The sequence below is a fragment of the Macrosteles quadrilineatus genome, unplaced genomic scaffold, assembly GCF_028750875.1.
Source record: "Macrosteles quadrilineatus isolate MER2022 unplaced genomic scaffold, UCM_ALF_1.0 Scaffold_5__1_contigs__length_97177068, whole genome shotgun sequence".
NCBI classification, from domain to species: domain Eukaryota; kingdom Metazoa; phylum Arthropoda; class Insecta; order Hemiptera; family Cicadellidae; genus Macrosteles; species Macrosteles quadrilineatus.
The window spans coordinates 38,841,863-38,863,922 of record NW_026542598.1 but is presented as its reverse complement, the minus strand read 5'-3'; the positions used below and the strand labels follow the sequence as shown (position 1 = coordinate 38,863,922).

At 35.7% G+C, this 22,060-nt stretch overlaps 2 protein-coding genes across 3 annotated transcripts; one reads left to right on the top strand and one right to left on the bottom strand.

Annotated features, from left to right (window-relative positions):
- Positions 1-418: 418 nt before the first annotated feature.
- LOC128993860 (cytosol aminopeptidase-like) lies at positions 419-2,343 on the bottom strand. The gene has a single exon (XM_054417920.1). It carries the CDS (start codon positions 2,261-2,263, stop codon positions 596-598), a length of 1,668 nt encoding a protein of 555 aa, XP_054273895.1. The 5' UTR covers positions 2,264-2,343; the 3' UTR covers positions 419-595.
- Positions 2,344-3,122: 779 nt separating this feature from the next.
- Positions 3,123-21,667, top strand: LOC128993857 (calcium homeostasis endoplasmic reticulum protein-like). Of its 2 annotated transcripts, XM_054417917.1 has the most exons (19): positions 3,123-3,363; positions 5,039-5,209; positions 5,984-6,082; positions 9,179-9,331; positions 10,007-10,191; positions 10,652-10,887; positions 11,696-11,770; positions 12,400-12,517; positions 13,248-13,463; positions 14,259-14,358; positions 14,912-15,085; positions 15,853-15,969; positions 16,602-16,762; positions 17,275-17,408; positions 18,148-18,321; positions 19,388-19,582; positions 20,082-20,220; positions 21,192-21,326; positions 21,588-21,667. In XM_054417917.1, exons 1-18 carry the CDS (start codon positions 3,339-3,341, stop codon positions 21,318-21,320), a joined length of 2,601 nt encoding a protein of 866 aa, XP_054273892.1. In that variant the 5' UTR covers positions 3,123-3,338; the 3' UTR covers positions 21,321-21,326; positions 21,588-21,667. The 2 variants fall into 2 exon arrangements, with proteins under 2 accessions (XP_054273892.1, XP_054273893.1); XM_054417918.1 differs by lacking the exon at positions 9,179-9,331.
- The last annotated feature ends 393 nt before the right edge of the window (positions 21,668-22,060 follow it).

Here is a 22,060-nt window from a genome sequence, read left to right as displayed (position 1 = left end):
GTATACATAGTTTATAACAACACTGTTTACCCTGTTAAAAAGACAAAATGAATGTTTTAGCTCTAACTCTTGAAATGTTGTCAAAAGCATGGCCTTCGGATAAATAGGCTAGATATTTCATCGTGGCTTATGTTAGCTACTTTTATTTTTACTAGGCTACCTTTTAATTTGGTTAATTTAGTTAGGTAGGTGTTAGGAGAGTTGGTAGCGTCATGGGCTTCAGGCCCAAGGCAGCGAAGTCGTGGGTTCGGATCCACTGCCACATTTTATCAGTACAGTTCACCTTCGTACTGTATATGCTCACCCCTTGCTTTCCTGGATGGATACATTCCATGCTCGGGCAGTTAGTCTATGTGGATGAACAAATGCAAGATTAAAAGAGACCGCCAACCTCTAAAAAAAATGAAACAAAACAAAATAAGTGACCAATATTTTATTAGTACAACTATTTAGTTCAAGAATGTATAAGTTAAATCAAAACAGAGTTTGCTAACAAAATTTCAAATTATTCCACCCAATTCCATTTACTGATTCGCCAATCAGCACCCAGTTATGACAAGTAATTTTAAATCAGCTTCTTTTGCCACTTTCAGTTTTATTCTGTCTCTTCAGCTGCAGATTGTTCTTTTTCAATAATGTCCAGTGGAGGGTAAGCTATTTGTCCAAGGAATTCGATCAAAGTTCTTGTAGGTCTGCCTGACATTCCTCTTCTCAAATAAGGTGTCTTCCCTATCTCGTACATCACCCCAAACATGTCTATATGCGCCCAGTTGTCCTTACAAGTAAACTGGTTTAGAAACTGAGCATTAGAACAAGCTAATCCTTTCTCATACTTCACCAGGTTTGAAAGGTCAGAGCATGTGACATCTTTTATTTCTCTCTCGTACATTTGCCACAGCGGTAACTTCCATAGTCTGTCTCCAGAGTGGACAGCAGATATTTTAAGTAGTTGCCACAGCTTTTCATTTCGGCTAAATAGACCGGAACAAGCAAGATCAAATGAAGTACGAATTTCTTTGCTCATTGTTGTTAAACTGACAATGTATTTAGGTTTAAAACGCTGAGCATAGCAGATTGTGTCGACCAGCAAAAGATTTCCATCAAAATCTTGGTTGGCAACTAATATTGATTTTCCACTTGTAGATTTAACAATGTCCCGAGGTCTCCCTGCTGTTCCGCCAGGCATGTTTTCCCCCAAAGGTATTAAACCACGAACGTTTACTGGTAAACCAAGGTTTGCCAGAGCTTTAAAAGCGGCTACAACAACTGCTCCTCCTGCCATGTCTCCTCTCATGTACTTTTGTTGGTCACATGTTTTTAGACAGAGACCCCCACTGTTATATGTTAAACCTTTACCGATCAAAACTATTGGAGGAACAGATGAATCACAACCATTGTAATCGATTTCCAGAAGGCATGGTGGTTGTGGAGATCCTTGAGTGTTTGTGAGGAAAGCATTCATATTATTTTCTCTCAGCCATTGTTCTCCCCGTAATGTGACATTAACACTGGTTTTGCAAAGTGACTGAACTACAGCATAGGCAAATTTCCTGGGAGTCATCAAGTTTCCCGGGGCCTCCATTAACCTTCTTGCAAAGTTTTGTGCTTCAGCTTTTTCCAAGCCAATACGCCACTTTTTCCAATCACAATCCCCATACAGCATGATATCTGGTACTTTAATGGTCCGGTTTGTAGGGTCTCTCAAGTGCTGATTGCCCCATAGAGCCAGCACAGCTCCTTCTGCAGCTGACTCAGGATCCTCAAATCCTTCCACATAAACTTTATCAACAAAGTGGTCTTGTAACACTCTACACGCTACTCCTACAGCTTTCCTGATGTTCTCTTTAGCTTCGTCTCGTGCTTCCTGCTTTACATACCCCACATTGTTGTCTCCAAGACCAACAACCGTCACCAAGTTGTAAGCAGGATCTAGTTGGGTAAAAGTTCTAACTTCCCCCAACTTTGGCAATGGACCAAAAGCCTTCAACTGTTCAACTAGCTTCCCATTGATATTGTGATTGAACAAAGCTGCAGCTTTTGTTAAACAGATGGTTTGATTTAAATAGTCCTTTTCATCGTAATACACTCCCAGAATTAAACCTGACCCATCAGCAATTTTACCCTCACATGAAAGGCCATCTGCATTGGGGTCCCAAGAATGGTAAGGAGGCAAACCACAAGGGTCATTGTGAGGAGAGTAAAATCTTTGAAACTTCAAATTTAATTTGCTTGGATTCAATAATTTAACTAACTGTCTGAACATCTTGCTTGGTATTACAGTAATGTCTACAACTTACAGTGCACTCACAAGTGACAATTTTAATAATGCAATTAAAAACTCACCTCAAGAAGGAAATAATTTCAGATTTGTTTGTTGTTAAAAGGGAGGAAATTTATCTATATAAAAAACATGTGATCAAACTTACATTGATTACATAACTATTAGTGCATTGTTAGCCAATGTGCTCTTAATCATTCAACTTATCAAGACTCTGATTTTTCATTACTATATTAAATAGTTCCCTTTGATAAGTAGTTAATAAGTACTAGTTAGTATGAAGTATTAGTGTTATGTAGTTATGTCAGTTATGTAGTAGTGTATATTATGAAATAAATAAGCATTACAACAAAATTAATTTGATTACAACAAAACATTTAAACAACAATAGGATAATTGTATGTGTTTTTTTTTTAATTTACAATAAATAGTTAAAAAATGCCAAGATTATGATTTTTCAATGTGGCAGAAAGCATAATATTCTCCTTTTTTAACGCAAAATTGATGGTAATTGAACAATTACCAATTAAATCTTTGATATGTTATACCTTTGATTATAATTTAATTGTCAATGGTTATACATAGGTTTGCGTAATTTAATGAGCCACTACCTTTTATAATATGCAAATATATATCAAAGTTTCTTTCTATGCTACCAGAAAAAAATAGTATTGAGTTTAATAACAGCACCTACACTTTTTAAATACTACAAATGTACATAATCAATGGTGTTTTGGATTATTTGTGACGGCAGGTGTATTTTCTTCTCTGTTTAATATTAATTTGCTTCTTGTTCTTCTTTAACTTTATTTGTTTTTGGATTATTGGATTGGTGATTGCCGATTGGTGCTGGCTGACGCTGTCTTGCGGCATAATTATAACCTAACCTGTTTCTCGTCTGCGTCTCGTTATTTAGAATTAGACAGTTTAGACCGTGTTAATACTATCTTTAACTTCATAAACATGACAGAAAAATCACAACAAACGCTCTTTCAAATCGCTGTTGAATTCATTATTTAAGGACATCTTTTAAAAAACTACCTTTAATTCATCTCTCGATATGGATATCCCAAAACCCCCACAGGGTAAGTAAGTTAGTTTACCTAGGTTTTGACTAGGTTAATTGCTTTTTATTCAGTTTGTTGTTTACTTATTTAGCTTTGACTATTAATACAACTTCATTATCCAACAGTCAATGATATTAGGGTATCCCGAATAATTACAAACAAACTAGCCTCACTATTTTTTGTGTAGCCTAAAAGGTTATTTGGACCTTTACCTAGGCCTATTTTAAATTGTAGATTTTAGCTATTCACTGAAAGTTTTTTTAATTAGGACTGTTAACTTACACCCAATGTCACATTTTAAAACTACATTAGATTGATTTAAATTACCTTTTGAAGGGTGAGAAAATCAATGATACACTTTTGAACATAGGCTAGTCCAACTTGGGTACAGTTTCTTAACTGGGCTACGCTAAAATCGATTGAAAATATCAATATGATAAGTTAACTTTCATTCAATTGATGTCATAACCTAACCAAACTTAATGATTGAAAGTTTAATACTAAGCTAATCGATATTTTCAATCGGTAGAAGGCCTAGCATTGCCCAGTTAAGAAACTGTACCCTCCAACTCTTTTTGTAATAGGCCTAACTTAGACCTAGGCCTACAATAAACATTTTAATAAGTTTAGCTAAACTTTGAAAAAAGAAAATTCCCATTTAACTTAGGGCCTAATCCCGTAGATAATGTAGCCTAGGTACTTAGGCCAAGTTTAACCTTTTCTTAGTAGGATCATTCCATTAGCAATAAGTAAGTTAACTAGCTTAGGCCTATTGTTTCCTTTATTTTATTTAAGATTTAGGCTACCTAGGCTACTTAACTTACTTGATGCTGGTACAGTTCCGCCAATGAATACAAACCCTGTAAGAAGCGAAACGTTTATGGAGAACAGTCAGACTGGAATTTTGCCGCCGAAATCAGTTTTGCGTGGCTGCCACTATGATCGCTCGCGTTTTGCTAGGCCTAATCTCTCTTTCTAAGCCAATTCCTTGTCTCACTCTCTCACTCAGTCAGCTGAATTGGCCCCACACTCGCGATAGTCTACCTAGTGGCCCGTCGCAGGAACTAGGCTATCCAAAATTCAAATTATTTCTAGACTGAATTTTTATAAAGGCATTGCGCTTCTTAAAGGGTTTGTATTCATTGGTTCCACGCAGAACCTAAGCTACCATCGGATGAAATATTAGTTTGATATATAACGTTTCGGACCTACCCTGGAATCTTTTTTTTTATACTAGTTGGTATCATTCTTAAACATTATACTTCAGGCTAGACCAAGAGGGTTGCGGCATAAGATAATCACATCGATAAAATTTGTTGGTGATTAGCGGGATTTGAGCTTGGGTCCGAAGTCATGCGCTCTACCACTATGTACCTTGCACAGAGTAGACCTTAACTGTATAACTAGTAGTAGGATGGGAAGTAACTTAGGAGCACACATAAGTTAAATTTAACATCTGCATAAGATGGTGGTCTTCTCTAGCTAAATTTATTTAGGCTAGCAAAAGTATTTAATTCCATACAAAAATGATAATCTCTATCTTAAAACATCCTATCCTAATAGGTCTTGAAGATACAAAATTCAAGTAGGGATTATTTTTACTACCTCCACCTATTTAAAATTTCTATTCAAGTTAGGCCTAACTACTAATGGTTATTTAAGTTGTTTTTTTAACTAGCCAAATTTTTTCCAGATATTGAACTGAAAAACATCATTGACAAATTGGCCAAATTTGTTGCTAGAAATGGCCCAGAGTTTGAACAGATGACGAAAAATAAACAAAAAGGAAATGCTAAATTTAGCTTTCTCTTTGGCGGTGAATTTTTCAACTACTATCAGTATAAAGTTACTACTGAGCAAGCAAGTATGTATTTTTATCTTATAGCCTAGGCCTAGATAAACAAACAGGTCTAATGTTTTTAAGTGTTCTCTTAAACTTTTGAATACTAACTTAAAGTAGACATCTCATCTAGCACAGCTCTCTACAATTTATTTGTGAAAAAGCACATAGTTTAGAGAGTTTGCGCTAATATAAATGTTCTATATTCTATCTAATTTTTTTTACTGATCTTATATATGACATAAAAGAGGTTATTTTTAGTTTGACTTGGTTAAAAAGTCTTCATATTAGTCATGAATCAGTAACTTACAATCTGTGACTCACTTAATCTAACTTAGGTAATAATCTTGATTTAAAAACTGGTGACAACTACATGGGGAGGGAATATCTAGTTGCATCAATAGCCAAAGGTTTGATATAATAAGAGTGTTTATCTATTTTGGTTATTATCTGTTGTTGACGAGTCGTCCATTATTTTGTTTTTTAAATTTAAATACCTACCTCAAGAGTCTTCCAACAACAGTTAATATTTTTAAGTAGAGGAGTTTAATTAGAGTTTAATTAAAGATAACCATAATAATTTTACTTACCGCAGTCTATACTTTTATGGTGATGCAGTTTTTATCGTACTAAATTGTAATACGCCAATAAATGATTTGATTTAGATTAACCATATCGGTTAGCCATAGTCACTAACTAGGGAACTGTAGGTACACTTTTTACCAGATTTGTGTTTGTTGTAAAATATAAAACAATTAATAACTTCCTATCCTCTATGCATTATTTGATTTCTTTTAGTTTTAAAACAGAAGAACCAAAATGCCAACGTCGGCACTGGACCGCAGGGACTAAATGTAATCCTCAACAACCAGGGTCAACCTTCCCTCAACATCGGAGGTAAGTTGAGGTGAAATACTAATTTGTTGTAAGAAATATGTTCTTTTAACCTAGTGAATTTTGTATACAGGGTGGCTGAAAAGTAACTACCACCCCCCCTTAACTTTTCAACCATTTGAGGTATTTGAAATCCGTTTGCGGCAAACTTCTAAGATGTGAGGGGCTACAATAGTTATGGTAAATTTTGAAAATTTTACCCTTAGGGGTAGCGGGGGTAGGGGGTAGCTCAAAATTTTCAAATAGCAAGTATAGTCGAGTTTGGTATCGTTTTATAGGTCTTGACAAAACAAAACAATCGACGTAAAGAAAACTAAAATCGGCCAACTAATAACGAAATGGCAGCTAAAAAATACTTTTAATAAATGACATCCTTATCAGAAAATTGCAATTTGGTGGTAAAAAAGGCTAATTTTAATTTACTTTCAATTTGTATCCAGCCAAAGTTTTTTTCTATTTCGGATCATTGCTAATAAGATGCGTGGTCAGTAAACAGTGCCTGGAAAATCCCAAACTCCATAATTGCTGTTATCAGTTATTCCTGTCCATTTTCCTTTTTTGTTTGTTTGTCGAATTCTTTCTCTAGGTGAAAGTTCAGTAGTACAGTACTGAGAACTGCCCATATCGTACGTAACCAAACTGCAGGCCTACACTATTGCTACTTTTTGATTGTTGTATGTTGGTTTGTAATTCGTCATGGTTTTTTCGTTAGAAGAAAGAGTGCAAATTGTTTTACTGTTTGGGCAAACTGGCACTTACAGTGGAGCAACTGACGCCTTTAACGAAAGGCATCCTGAATATCAAATCACTAGAAAAGCTGTGTCTAATCTAGTAAAAAAGTTTCATCGTACAGGGAGTGTTGTGGATGAGCCCAGATCCGGTCGGCCCAGCACAGGTGAATTAACAGAAGCAGGAGTTTTAGCAGAGTTTTCTGTTAATCCTCAGCAATCTGCAAGAAGAGTTGCGCAACAACATAATATAAGTAGGTGGGCAGTGAACAAAGTTTTAAAAAACCACAAATTCCATCCATATAAGATCACGTTAGTCCAGGCACTGTCTGAAGATGACTTTGATAGAAGAATTGAATTTTGTGAATTAATGACACAGAAGTTGGAATCTAGAGAAATCTCTACTTTCGAAATAGTTTTTAGTGACGAGGCTTCATTCCAACTTAACGGACACGTTAACCGGCATAACTGTAGGTATTGGGCGCAAGAGAACCCCCACTGGTACCGAGAAAGTCACACTCAACACCCGCAGAGGCTAAACGTTTGGGCTGGAATCATTGGTAACTTCATCATAGGTCCTTTTATCATAAATGGTAATTTAAATGGCACAGCATACAATAACATGCTAATCACACAAATAATTCCAGCTATTAACAACTTAATAGAAACAACTGCAACACCAGATGGAAACCCAATTTTCAATAGAGATAACGTGTATTTTCAACAAGATGGAGCTCCTCCACATTATGCTAGGGATGCAAGGGATACACTGAACATTGAATTTCCTAATCATTGGATTGGTCGAAGAGGTAGTATTGAATGGCCAGCCCGATCACCGGACCTAAATCCATTAGATTTTTTTCTATGGGGCCATTTAAAGTCAACGGTTTATACCTCACAGCCAAGGTCCCTCGAAGAATTAAGACTACGGATAGAAACAGAATGCAGAAAAATAAACAATCAAACTTTCCAAAATGTAAGGAACATGTTTCAACAGAGATTGTACTACTGCATGGAGGTACAGGGAAAGCAATTCGAGCATCTCATCAAATAAAAGGTAATTTTTTCTACCATTTCTTAAAAGACTTTTTAACAAAAATTTTCATTATCATGGATGATTGGATTTGAATTGTTTTAGGGCGCCATTTTGTTATTAGTGGGCCGATTTTAGTTTTCTTTACGTCGTTTGTTTTGTTTTGTCAAGACCTATAAAACGATACCAAACTCGACTATACTTGCTATTTTAAAATTTTGAGCTACCCCCTACCCCCGCTACCCCTAAGGGTAAAATTTTCAAAATTTACCATAACTATTGTAGCCCCTCACATCTTAGAAGTTTGCCGCAAACAGATTTCAAATATCTCAAATGGTTGAAAAGTTAAGGGGGGGGTGCAAGTTACTTTTCAGCCCTCCTCATGGTTCTGTAGATTTAAATTGTTTTAGAGCGCCATTTTGTTATTAGTGGGCCGATTTTAGTTTTCTTTACGTCGATTGTTTTGTTTCGTCAAGACCTATAAAATGATACCAAACTCGACTATACTTGCCATTTGAAAATTTTGAGCTACCCCCTACCCCCGCTACCCCTAAGGGTAAAATTTTCAAAATTTACCATAACTATTGTAGCCCCTCACATCTTAGAAGTTTGCCGCAAACGGATTTCAAATATCTCAAATGGTTGAAAAGTTAAGGGGGGGTGGTAGTTACTTTTCAGCCACCCTGTAGATAGGATACTGAACAAATATCCTTCAGATAACTAATATTGTTTTGCTTACATCTTAATGGTTAACAAATGTTTTAAGGAAAATTATTAGCTTTGTGGAGAAAAATTTGGAAACGATGAAATTACTGTTGGTTTGCAATACAAACCATTTAAACCTCCAGGGAGCGCACATCCGTGGAAAAGATTGAGACACATTACAGTAGTTAGATAAATACTGGAAGGAAAAAGCAAGCCAAAGTTTTATTTCCTCCGAAACGCCTAGGCTAACCTATTTTCCTAATAGTGCTACCTAATTGTGATGCTCCTACAAACAACAACACAACATACAATACATATACAGCATACAACATACATATAGGCCTACATATACAATACATACAATAGGAATGTTAACTATTTGGTATAAGGCCATATTAACCTTAATCGAATTATATTTGCCTCGTATAGAAAAAAACAAAATAACCACTAGGGCCTATAGTGTACATAAATTTGGTTCTAATTCAACTAGGCCTATATTTGTTGTGTGTTCAACTAAATTATGTTTCAACTAAATTATGTTAATACCAAAAATGACAAAACCGATAACCTGTATAGAATTTAAAGAAATGAAGCAACAATACATACTACTCTAATATCCGGTTCTGCATGTAGATATGTCAAACGTAAGGGATTGTGAAACCTCATCCATTCCTTACCCCCATGATCCCAACCATCCTTTCCTCAACTGCAATGCCTACTATTACCTCTATGCCAGAAGTTTTCTTGGTCCTGTTCCCCATCCCGTAACAGACAGTGCAGCTATCGGTAAATATGTTTATGTTTTTATATTTTGTAATGTAGTAAATATTTAGTTTTCTTGTTCATTGCTGTTAGCATAGCTTGTTATTTCTTATTTAAAGTTAGAGAAGTCTTGCTTAGGTTTGATTTGGAGATAACCAGGAGTTTGTATCTTTTTCAAAATTGTTTGTGTTCTTTAATCCGATCTGAATCATTAACTAGCACTGCACTAGATTTCTCATCATATTGTTACGCACTTACATTAAAATAATAATTTTTCATAGTCTCCTCTTAAACATTGTTTTTGCAATTTCACAGTCCATCTATGTACTAAGCCATAAAAATTCTTGTACTAGTTTTAAGTATTATTATAATTATTGTATGATGCCATTGTATTTTCTTAATGAAACTACAAATAAAGAATATCTTGATTAGATTTGATTTGATTTGAAAATACTTCCAGTATTGCTCTGCAGATAATTTTCACTCAGCGAAATGTTCAGCATTTAAATTATATCGGACAATTAATTCACTAGTTGATGGTGTATTTTATTTTCAAATAGCAATATTTGGATTGTATTGAAGAAATATTTACGCCATTTTAATGAAAACTATTAAAGTAATCCAATTTTTGTCTTCTACATAATCTTGAGGCAAGAAATAACATAACACAAATGTATTCATAAACAATGCTGTTGACAGGTCAGTCGCTGGTGCAATGGCTGGCTGCTCAACAGAGTCAGGCGCAGGCAGCTGTGGTGGCCCAGACGCCAGTACAGGCACCTCCGGCCACCTCACTGCGGACGATGGAACAGCTGACGTCCCAGCAGGCGGCTCTACACGACCAAATACTGGAGAGTGAACAGAACCTCAACGCTCAACACTCGGTGAGTGATACCATTCATTTGGTTTACCAAAAGTTTACTATATAATATATATAGTAGAATCTTTATTATTTGATCTTCAGTTTACTGCCGACTGTTCATGTTATTCCACCCTCCCTGTGGATGATTGAGTAAGCCCTCCGACTACCAAGAAATTAGTCTTTTGCTTTTCTATAGTATGACTTTTTACCATAGCGAGTAGACAAATTGTTTTTCCGCCCCTGTCTGAACTTGGAAGATACATTTCATTGGAGGATACATTGTTTTACAATAGCAAACAGTAAACTTTTGATGATTTTGAATAGGTATGTTAACAATTAGATTTTTAAATACAATAAATCTCAAAAGAATTGATACTATAAATTTTTAAAAACCCCTAGAAATCTCCAAAAGATACAATGTATATCACACAATGTACATTCAACAAAACGTCAAGATCTACAAACACATTCAAATTTTGCAGGTGCTTATGCAACAGCAGGAAGTTGCGATTGAAGAAGCGATTCAAAAGGCACAAAAAGAACATATGAATGCCGAGGCGACCGAATGTAGTCTCAACTTTGCCGAGATGGACGCAATCCTGCAGCCAATTATTGATTCCTGCACCAAGGATTCCATATCTTCTGGGAAAGCTTGGATACTGCAAAGGGCGACTGGCAAGAAGATAAATAGCGTTATTGCTTCCTACCTTTTGTCTAAGTGAGTAGTTTCATACGACTTTCTAGTAAATAAACTATACCACCAGAGACCCCTGGAACTACTACTTTCAAATAAAATTACATCTATAATACTCTAGTACCTTAAATAAGAGCAGTATTGCTATCATTATCATTAACATAACTCTTGTTATGCGTAATAAAAGAAAAAAATTCGCAGAAAAAACTTTTCATCTAAAAAGCAAATAAATAAAAGGATAAATTATCTTGATTTCGTCTAGTGATTCTTATTATATCTCCAAGGGTACAGCTCGTGACATCTAGGCTGGCACTTGACCTGGGCAGTGTAGGCGGGAGGAGGGTGGAGGTAGGGAAAAGACCGGACTGCAAACATTTCCGCTGCCTCACGGGGTTGACTCCCCTTGTATTATGTACTTGAGCGCCTTCATATGGGTCGCGAGGACAGTTGATGCAACCCGCATGACAGGACATAATGTTTTTGAACTAGATACTAGTAGCGATCAGCCAATAGATACTAGTAGCGAGTGCCAGCTTAGATGTCACGAGCTGTAGATAGAGGTGGTATAATAGGAATCACTAGACAAAATCAACGTAATTTAACTTCATATTTATATACGTTTAAGTGATTGAGACTACATAAAAATGAAATCAAAAGCAAAATCTCTAAACACACGATTTTCTATTCTTCCGAATCTGGTAGGTCCATCTGAATTTTTAACATTATTTCTTAGTAGAACTAACACAGTTTATGTTCATGCTGTTTCTGTAAATAAAGTGTTTTTGAATATGTATCTTAACTTTAAATTATTAATGTGTTAATTCATTTCCAGGCTTCTTGAAGATAAGAGAACCTTTAACCATAAACTACACATCATATATCTTGTCAATGATATTCTGCATCATTGGTAAGTGAGTTTATTAAAACTTGTAACTTATTAGACTATTAAGAACTGATTCTGATTGTTGTACATGTCAACATTTACTAGTATGTGAGTATCGTTGTCTCAATCAATATAACATATTATGGGATTGAATAATGGGGGGAAAATCATGCTAAAGAAATTTTTAATTTATCATTGGGGAGTGAGCTAGTCAGCGGTAGAGCTCGGGATTAGGGTCCCCGAGGTCCCGAGTTAAAATCCTGCCAATCACCAATGGATTTTCTCTAAGTGATAGGCTAATGCTGTGACCATTGCCAGACCTTGCCTGAAGTAAGGTTTACTAGAATATAATAGGGTAGAACCTAGTGAAAAAAACCTGTTTCATTATTGGAAAGTAAAATCTTAAGTAAACCTAGGTGTAAAAAGTGTGTAATTGTAGTTATGTGAATATGTCACAGTTAGAAGTCACAAACTATTTATGTTTTCTGAAACAAACAAAATTGATAATAATTACGTTTATTTATAGTTTTATTGCAATTTTGCAATGACATGATTAATATCAACCATTTATGTGGCAAAATAATTAATTGTAAATATTATATTGTTAAGTACTAAATAATTTACACTGATAAAAGTGTTCTCTTTTATTTAAGTGCAAGAAAGAATAGTGGAGAAGATCTAAAGAAGGCTTTGGAGTTAGTGGTTGTGCCGATGTTCTGTAATGCAGCCTCCATGAATGCTACTGAGGAACAAAAAGCAAAATTGAACAAGGTAAATTTAACTAAAGTAGAGTTAATGTGTTGTTTAACCTAGAAAAATGTATGATGTTTGGTTTTTATCACAGTATTTTTTTGAATGAATTGTAGGCCTACCGGTACTTAAAAGCTGTCTTTTGGCTAATTTTCAAGTTGTTTTGTGTAGATGTGTAAACAGTGGTGTATTAGTAGATTTTCCATTGGGTGCACTTACAAGTATTTTGGAAAAAACTTAGGTTGGTTACTAAAAATATAAAAGTTTTGGAAAAAGCAGACACTACTGTGTGTAAGCTCCAAACTTTCGCGGTTTAATTTAAAACGCAGAACAGAATTTGCAGTAAAAAGATCTCATTTGTAAGGTGACAAGGAGAAACGTACCCTACAAATATATAGTTATTATTTTAGCACACAGAAGGAAAAAATGTAAAAGCATTACAAATAATTGCAATATTTTGCGGTAGGAGACCAGAGGTCACTGAGAAAGAGTAGTTATAATTTGACTGAGTTATTTTTTTTGTTTCGGTAAAAAAAAACCATTAACTGTATGTCACCATAGAATACTATTTCTCTTAAAATACTGTTAATTTTATTCTAAAATCTCGTTGTCTACTAATGTGTTTGTCAAATTATACACTCTGAATAAAACTATACTTCCTCAGTTTATAGGATTGTAAATAAACATCCTACATGTAGGATACTTACTAAGTAAGTACATTTGCAAAATTCAAAAAAAAATTTTCTCACAGCTGCTCAACCTTTGGGAGACGAAACACCACTATTGTTCGCCCGAGATTGTGGCAAAGCTGAAGACTCCGGTAGAGTCGTGGCAGCAGTACAAAGCGGAGTTGAGGAGTCAACACAACGACGCGGTGCAGAACATCACCAACAACACAAAGACAACGTTCCACAGCTACCAGAGTCAGCATCAGGCGTTTGTGACACACGCGCTGCAACAGATACAGGTGGGCGATCCCTAGCCACTGGTTTAAATTGTGAAGCTGAGTTGTATGACAACATTTTTTATCTGTGTTCATCTACCTCGGTAGTTTAAAGTTCATAAGGGAGTGGCTAAAACCCTTGTCTTGTGTTACTATTTATTGTTGACCTTTTTTGCTTCTTCATCATCGTTAGATTTCACCATTGATTTGATAGCCCAACGACAAATGACATCTGAGTGAAGAATCAATTTAAATTAGAATTGCACTAGCCACTTTTGGCACCTTCCGGATTTACAGACAAGTCCACTTTGCTACCCAGGCAATAGATATAATTTTCCTCCTTTACACATCAAACCATGAATCTAGTTTGTTTTGCATCGTAGTGTATTAGATAAAAGAGGCGGTGTCTAAGTTTTTGTTCTGGATGTATGCAAAAACTACTAAACCGAGTGTGTTGAAATTTTAAACAAAGGTAAATTGATCCCAGTCAACAAACAGGTTTATGTCTAGGAATAAGTCTAGGATGTATATAGAGTACAAAAGCATTGGTTATTAGGCTACTATTACAGGACTGTTGGAATAAATTCCTAGCCACCAATAGGCTTAAAAAAACGCTCTCTTTCTTTGTTAAAAATGCTGTCAGTCACAGTGAAATATTCTAATGTTTTATTTATGCGGTGTTTAGTATTTTCCCCATTCTAAAATATCACTAAAAATCTCTGAGAACCTAAAATTGCAATGTTTTAGTTATTGCCGTTCCCACGATTTAGAATCTATTTCAATATGGCCCATTTAAATACCAATTTATGTTGTGCACAGACGATAGAACAACAAAAACAGACACTTGAGAGTCAAAACCAAGCAGCCGCAGCTCTAGCGGCCAGCGCTGCCGTCAGTCTACCTTCAACTGAACCTCCCGGTGAGTAACAGCTTTGACTGCTGATAATACTAGACATTCTAATTCCATGTTTTTTATAAGTACAGTTCACCCTTGTACTGTACCGGCTCACCCCTTGCTTTGCTGGATACATTCAATGCACATGCCTCTGTGGCCCATGTGGATGGGCAAATGCAAGGTAAAAGAGGCCGTCAACCTCTTAAATAAAAGATTTAGAATCTAAATGGACAAATTGAGCCTATGACAAACTGAGTTATGTTGTTTACGCCAATTTTCTTACCAAGTCAACCTTATAAGACATCTTTAGTCACAGCAACTATCTAAGTAGCAAACAACTACAAAAGAAAAAGTTATTTTAGACCGCAACACACTGTGAGTGTGACACAATCAACTTTGTTTTTTAATAAAAAATAGGCTACAGCTGGTCCATTACTTCAGCATCCAAAATTCAATGCAATGGTAACAGCTTTTTTCTTCATACATTAATTTGCTCCTAACCATACTGCTCCATAGTTGTAACATATTTCTCATACCGTACTCAATAAGCTTGACATCACAGTGACATGATTGACAGGTGTGACGACCCAGCCAGATCAGCTGTTGCAACATCAGCTGATCTCCCAACCACCTCAGCATCTGTTGCCTCAGCAACAGTCTCAGCAACAGCTGTTGCAACTGCAGCAACAGGCAATCAGCCAGATGACAGCTGAGCAGAACCATAGTCTGGGCTCCTCAAACCACCTCCAAGGTAAGCTGTGGTCAGATACTAGTTATGTGTTTGTTGCAACATTAGGTTAGCCATACAAAACCATGAGAGGTTCCTCTGCAGAAGGGTAGTGGCGGTTGCAAGGGTCTGGCTATAGGGGCTAAAGACCCTCTGTAATATTAAATTAAAACATACATTTTGTCTTAAAAATGTAAAGGAAGTTTTTTGACACTGTTCTAGATGTTTAAATGGCTTTAAAATACCAGTCTGGGCCATCCGTGGTAGCCGGTCCTTGACAAGCTCCTAGAACCGCCACTGCAAAAATTTGAAGATACAGACAATAGATGCATTGAAGCTGTTGGATGGCTGTTTTGACTATTCCAGGAAGTAATATTTGGTTCAGGCTGCAAACTTAGATAAACATGAAGTTTGAATCTAGCCGTATATGGGTTGCTCAACATGAATTGGCTAGTGTGTAAATAATTTGTCAATTTGTACACATAATAATACTTGCAGGTATTTAAGATCAAATAAATATAGGATGTAACATAGAGCACAAGGGTCTATATGTTTCTGTGATAGGCCTATCTTTTTCTTTTACAAACAATTTGATACCATGTCACATGTATTGTGTGTTGAATGTGTGTCCGTAATTAATCAACACAGCTAATCAAGCGGATTTAATGTACTCACTTGATTTAAGTGTTTGACAATGGCATCTCGGCAAAAACATTTACACGATAGTTACTTTTTGAACTAAATGACGGGTATTGTAAAAACCCATTTAGTTACAAGGTGTGTTGTTCCAGACCACGGACTGCCTCAGTCCGGGATCGACGGGATACCCGGGTTCCCGACTGCTCCACCTGACTTGGGTGTCCAGTTCACCCAACCTCCCCCAGGATTCTTACCCACATTTCCTCCTCGTAAGTGATTGTGTTTTTCTCAATGTTTTAATGTTATTAATTAGATAAGTTCAGTTCTCTTGAGTTTAATTAATCTTGAGTAGTATAGGGTGTTTCTCAAGTTGTCAATTTTCCCAAACTGTACTGTTCAGTATTATCATACTATTTTTGTTTGTTTAGTTATGATTCTAGAAAATATAAACAATTATGATTCTAGATTTTTTAAATTAGTTAAACAGTTTTTAGATATTACTGCAGGCTATGTGTAAAAGAAAAGTAACACGTTTTACAAGGGTGCAGGATAACCTAGGACTCATTTATTTAACAATTGGATCAAGATCGATTTGCAGTAACATGAGCATAAACATATCCAATAGCCGACTAATTATTAGTAACTATGCCTCCTCTACTAGTTTTACTAATTAAAGAAACTTGTTAGTGTTAGGAAGGAAGAGCTTCAATAACAAGAGCAATTTACAACACAATTAATTTGATATTTCAGCCCTAAATCAGAGCTTCTATGAAATAAATAGAAGAGGAATGGCAGTTACAATACTGCACTGTCTGAACTTAACTGTTTGAATATATAGCATAAAGCAATTTTAATTGTTTTATAGACATCACATATTAATGTATATTGATGTTGTGTACAGCGGGGCCAGGTATAGAGTTGCCAGATCTGTCCAGACCCCCGCCTGGGTTCCACCTCCCCCCGCCACCCCCCATCATGCAGCCTGAGGTCATGCCAGATGATCTGCTACCCTCACTCCCCTACTATGATCTCCCAGCAGGGCTTATGGTTCCTCTAATTAAGGTAATTCAACTAGAAAACATTAACTTTTGGATACTGTAGTAGGCATCCCTTCCATACGGACAGCTGTAGCCATTTTTGTATAAAAAAATAACAACATAGCTAACCACAGTGTGTTTGCATAGTGTTTACGTCTAAAATAAAATTATATTTGCTATCCTAAGTTTTGTTTCTTTGACAGTTGTGACATGAAAGATGCTTACAGCTGTTCAAAAGTTTTCCTTTCTGTTTGGTTTGGTGAAAGATTTAGCATTTTCGACAGGAGTTAATTATTCACATCAGCACCATCTGTTAGTGGCTTATTTAACTGCATTTTGTTCAAAATTCTAATACTAGCTACAATTTTAACACGTTATTGAATGTATATTTTAACACCCAGAATCATTTGGCCTAAGTAATATTAATTTGACAAATTCTTACAACATTCTTAACCTTTTTTGTTGGATTTAAAAAGTAATGTGATGCAATTCTGGGAAGTAAAACTCATTGGCTATTCAACACATTTGTGCCTGCAGCTAGAAGACTGCCACTACAAACCCTTGGATCCTGAGTCCATCAGACTACCTCCACCAGCGCCTCCTAGTGAAAGACTGTTGGCTGCTGTCAAATCTTTCTATGCTCCTCCTGGCCACGACCATCCTCGGGACAGGTACTGAAATTACAGACGTGCTTTTTAACATGTTTCAACTAAAGACTGGAAAAAAGTGGTCATATATATATATTTTTAAATAAAAATCTGATCTATTATTTTTATCAAAAATCTGATCTATTATTTTTATCAAATTTTAGTATTTTTCATTTACTTTTAACATAAAATCAAAACACAACTATCACAGTAAACATTTTTTTTTTACAGAAATCGGCTGATCAATTATATTACTTGTCCTATTTTTCCAAGCAACGTTTTGTCTGAATTTTCTTTAGAGAAGACTTGATGTACTATGTTTTCTGCGGATTTTAGTTGAACTCCTTTAGGACGCTCCGTCTTGAGTTTGCAGACTGTTAGAATTTGGATATTCATGTTTTGCAATCACCTTTCCATTTTTTGGTTATTGTTTCGGGGTGAACACAAATGGAAATGTCATTAAGGATTGTCTGCAGTTAGTTGCAGAACTGCTATTATTTGTTTTCTAAATAGTACAAACCGGAACCGTTCCTATGTTAAGCTATGGTAATTCTAAATATTTTTGTGCAGTTTTATCTCATTTTCTAACATCTATTGGTTGTTTCTTAAGTGATTGTTCTGGGATTTGTGCCATTACGCCTAACTATAAAATTTGGTAGAATATATAAACTACCGTATGCTAATTGTTGGTAGTTTTAACTGGTGCTTTTTTTTCCTTAACAATAATTTAAACAATTAATTAATTCATAAATTGCTTCCACAGTGACGGCTGGGAGAAATTAGGTCTGTATGAGTATTACCGAGCGAAAAATTCTGCTAAGAAGAGGAAAGAAGATGACATCTCAAATGGGATCAGAGAAAGATCGAGGTCTCCTTCTCCCATCACCAGGCCAAGGTCACGAAGCCGAACACCTCCCTCTAAGAAGAGATATCGGAGGTAAATGCTGTGTGGATTTATCTCTTTGCATTTATAATAATTTATAAGGTAAATGCTGTTAACCCTTTCAATGCTAAAAAAGTGCTAGGCTTACCACGGGGGCAAAGTCTAGTGTATGAGAAAAAAATCCCAAAAGTGCTAAGGAACAATATATCGGGCCTCAATCGTATGAGGAATCGAAATAAACCATCGCTGTTTCAAAAAAATAACTGAGTCAACCGATATGCCCATTTAAACTCACAAGATCGAAAGTCACGGCGGCATAAGTCGCTAAGCACTTTTTTTGGATGAATCGCAAATAACTATATATCAACCCATAGCACTTTTCGGGAAAAAGACACACAACGATATATCGTCGCATAGCACTGAAAGTGTTAAAGTTAAAAGTTATCTACAGTATTTAAATATATTGTAAGCTATTTGTAGCTTTAGGGTCTTTTAGCCACCAATGAAAATTATTTCTGTGTGGATTTATCTAAGTAGCCAAATTAATAGGTATTTTAAGTTGCTTCTATTTTAATCAGTCTTGTCCCTACATTTCTTCCTTCAGGAAGATATACCACTGACAGATAAAGTTGTACTTATTGATACATATGGCAAATTACTTGGTAGTTTTATGATGCAAATTCTGTGACATCTAAATCCCTGAAATTTACCCAGGCTACCTTCTCCCACCATTATATAAGGAGTACAACCCTTGTTTGAAGAATCCCAGAGTGCATCTACCAAGCGTTCTTTATATAGTTTCCACCTTAATTTGGATTTTGAGGGTGTAGTAAACCTGTTTTTTTATTGTATGAATTTCAAAATATGTGTTCACATTACTTTTTAATAATTTGCTTTTTCAGTATTCAGTTTATAAGATAATGTTTATATATATTTCTCTTTTTTTAAAGGAACAGTCAAAAACCCTGGTCTTTTTACTAAATGGCGTTGACGTTGTGTGAGATAGCTTCATAGTCGGTAAACTGTGTCCAGTAACGATCTCGTTTGGAATCGAAACTAGCTTTCTGATTTAAGTAGATTATAGTATTTTACTATCATTTATGTTTCTGTACTGTTCTAGTCGGAGCAGATCAAAGTCTCGGGGTCGAGAGTCTAGGAGTCCGCCACGTCGAAACAGCAACAGCAGTCGACGAGAAGCTCGTAGAAGTCGGACAGGAAGTCGACGGGACAGGTCTCGGTCTAGGTCTAGGTCAAGATCACGGACACCACCAGTCAATAAAGAGCGAAGTCCTACACCACCTCCAGCTTCATTTATGTACGTCTGTTATGTTTTAAGTTTGATATTTCTGGCCGGTAAAATTTATTTTCAAAAGGTTTTTTCATTGCTGGTTTTGTTCTTTTTACATGGTGAAAAGCTACTGTTTTATAAATATCCCCCATAAGTATACCTTGTCTCAGTTTAACTAGGAATATAGTGTCTTGCTTTTTTCTCAGACAATGATTAAATACAATTTTCAAATTATTCATTACATTCCCTCATTTAATTGGTGTTTCTATTGGTGCGTCACTTATGGATATACTCACAGGTTCGGCTGAGCCATAGCTCTGTTCTACCCTTCGGTCAGGTAGTCAGCCCAACCTCAACTTAATCTGAAATAGAGTATGATGGTTTCCCAATTTGGAGCAAATCTGCATTACATTATAAGACAATTTCTTATGGTTTAATGTTTAATGAAATTTCCTCCCCAATATGACCTTATATACTTTCAGATTTTAAATGAAATTTTTTTAAGTTTTGTGGTCTTTCCTTCCAGACAGCCGTACAGGAATCCTACGACGGAGAAGTTAGACGAGAGCAACAAGGGCCACCAGATGTTGCGCAAGATGGGCTGGGGAGGCGCAGGGCTAGGGGCAAAGGAACAGGGCATCGAGGCGCCTATCTCCGGCGGAGAGGTATTATATGCTGAACGTTGTTTGAAATGATTATCTTAGATTTTTTTACTCTTACTCTATTTTGCAGTAGGTTGTGCATCTAAAGATTGAAGTTTTGCTATCTAGTTATCTATGTTTTCAACTTAGATATGTCGATTGGTTTGGGATTTGACCATCTTCTGCTACTGATGGTGTATTTAGAAACACCCCTGCTGCTCATAAACTACGGACTAAGCGAATATCCATTTACCTCATACCTGGATAGAATTTCCACTGAAACATGTAAACGACGCTTAAATGTACTAAATTATTTTTAAGCTCTACAAAATGGTTTGGAAATAAATTGCAACATTTTATGTTTTAGGGTTTAAAATGGAAAAACCAATTTTTACCCCATAAAACCCCATTCCTGTAGTAATGCTGGTACGGGAGCTTGAACTCCTTCTAATAAACTTAGGTTTAAATTTCAAACGTTGTAATACATATGTGTCCTATATATTATAGGCAAGTATGTTTCATGAGAACCTTTTTTCTCAGTTCGTGTTCAACGCAGGGAAAATCTACGTATACTGTTAGAAAGATATTTTCCTGTAAATGTGCAGAATCCGTTTTTATAAGATAAAATAGGCAAAAAAATACACAAAAATGAGTTTAAAGTAAAAAAAATTAACTTGGGCATTATGGGTTGCCAGCTAGTGACGAAATAAATATTAGCAGAAAATCAAAACAAATGGAAGAAATTCCAATCATATGTTTTTTTTACAGTGTGGGGTAAATGGTGAAAATAGAGGTCTATACATTAGATATTTTTGGTCAAGTTTACGACCACTAGCCAACCTCTAGTTTGTAACAAAAATATGTTATGTTTACATCTAAAATATATTTTTATAAGATAATCTGTTTGGTCGATTATTCCTATAATTAGAGTTCTAGGACTTTAATAATGCAGATTTTCCAGTCAATAAAATCATTAACTCATTATATTTTTTCAGATCCGAGATAGAATTGACCAATACAAGGGCGTTGGAATAAACTTGAATGATCCATACGAAAACTTTCGTAAAAGTAAGGGTCAAGCTTTTATCACAAGGATGAAAGCAAGAGCAGAAGAAAGATCGTAGTTTTAGGTAAGTGAATACATTTACATTTCAAAAATTTACAGTAGGACGGAAAGTCTAACTGCATTATTAAAATTATATTTTGTTAATAAGTAGCTTGTATAAAACCTGTGTACTTTTGTCAAACACATACACAATTTGTAAGTGTATTTGTAAAAAAGTGGCCTGAAGAATGGCTATTATTGACAGTAGCCTAAGTTAAAGTGTTGTTTTAAGTAGGCTATTTAAAATATGAAAATTGATCGACAATTTTCCTTTGTTTTGTTTCAGGTACTTATTCGTGGTTTTAACTGCAAGTCATAGATTATATTTAATGTGTAATTTTAATAAACAGTAAATATTATGGTGTAGACACAGTTTTCAATATTCTCCTATTATGTTAATCTCTTAAAATGTAGAGATGTACGGTAAGGTAAGAGGAAACATTCAATGGTACACTTGTGGTGTCTAGCACTAGTGCTGGTGTCTAGAGCGCAGTCCAACAAACCCTCACCTACATGTACTACAATGCTCACGGTGGAGGAAGCCCCTGCGCCGTTTGATAGGAATTTTCACTCAGTGTTCACTGCTTGGGCTCTACCTTGCTCGTCATGAGTATATTTCCGGCGCAAGATAATACAGTTGAATGCATAAGCAAGTTTCCTCTGTATATCTTACTTCTCTGTTTTTATAATCAAGTCTTCCAGGGACTCCATAATAGTTCAATATCCTTCATTCCATTATCTTGATAAAACAGATCGCTA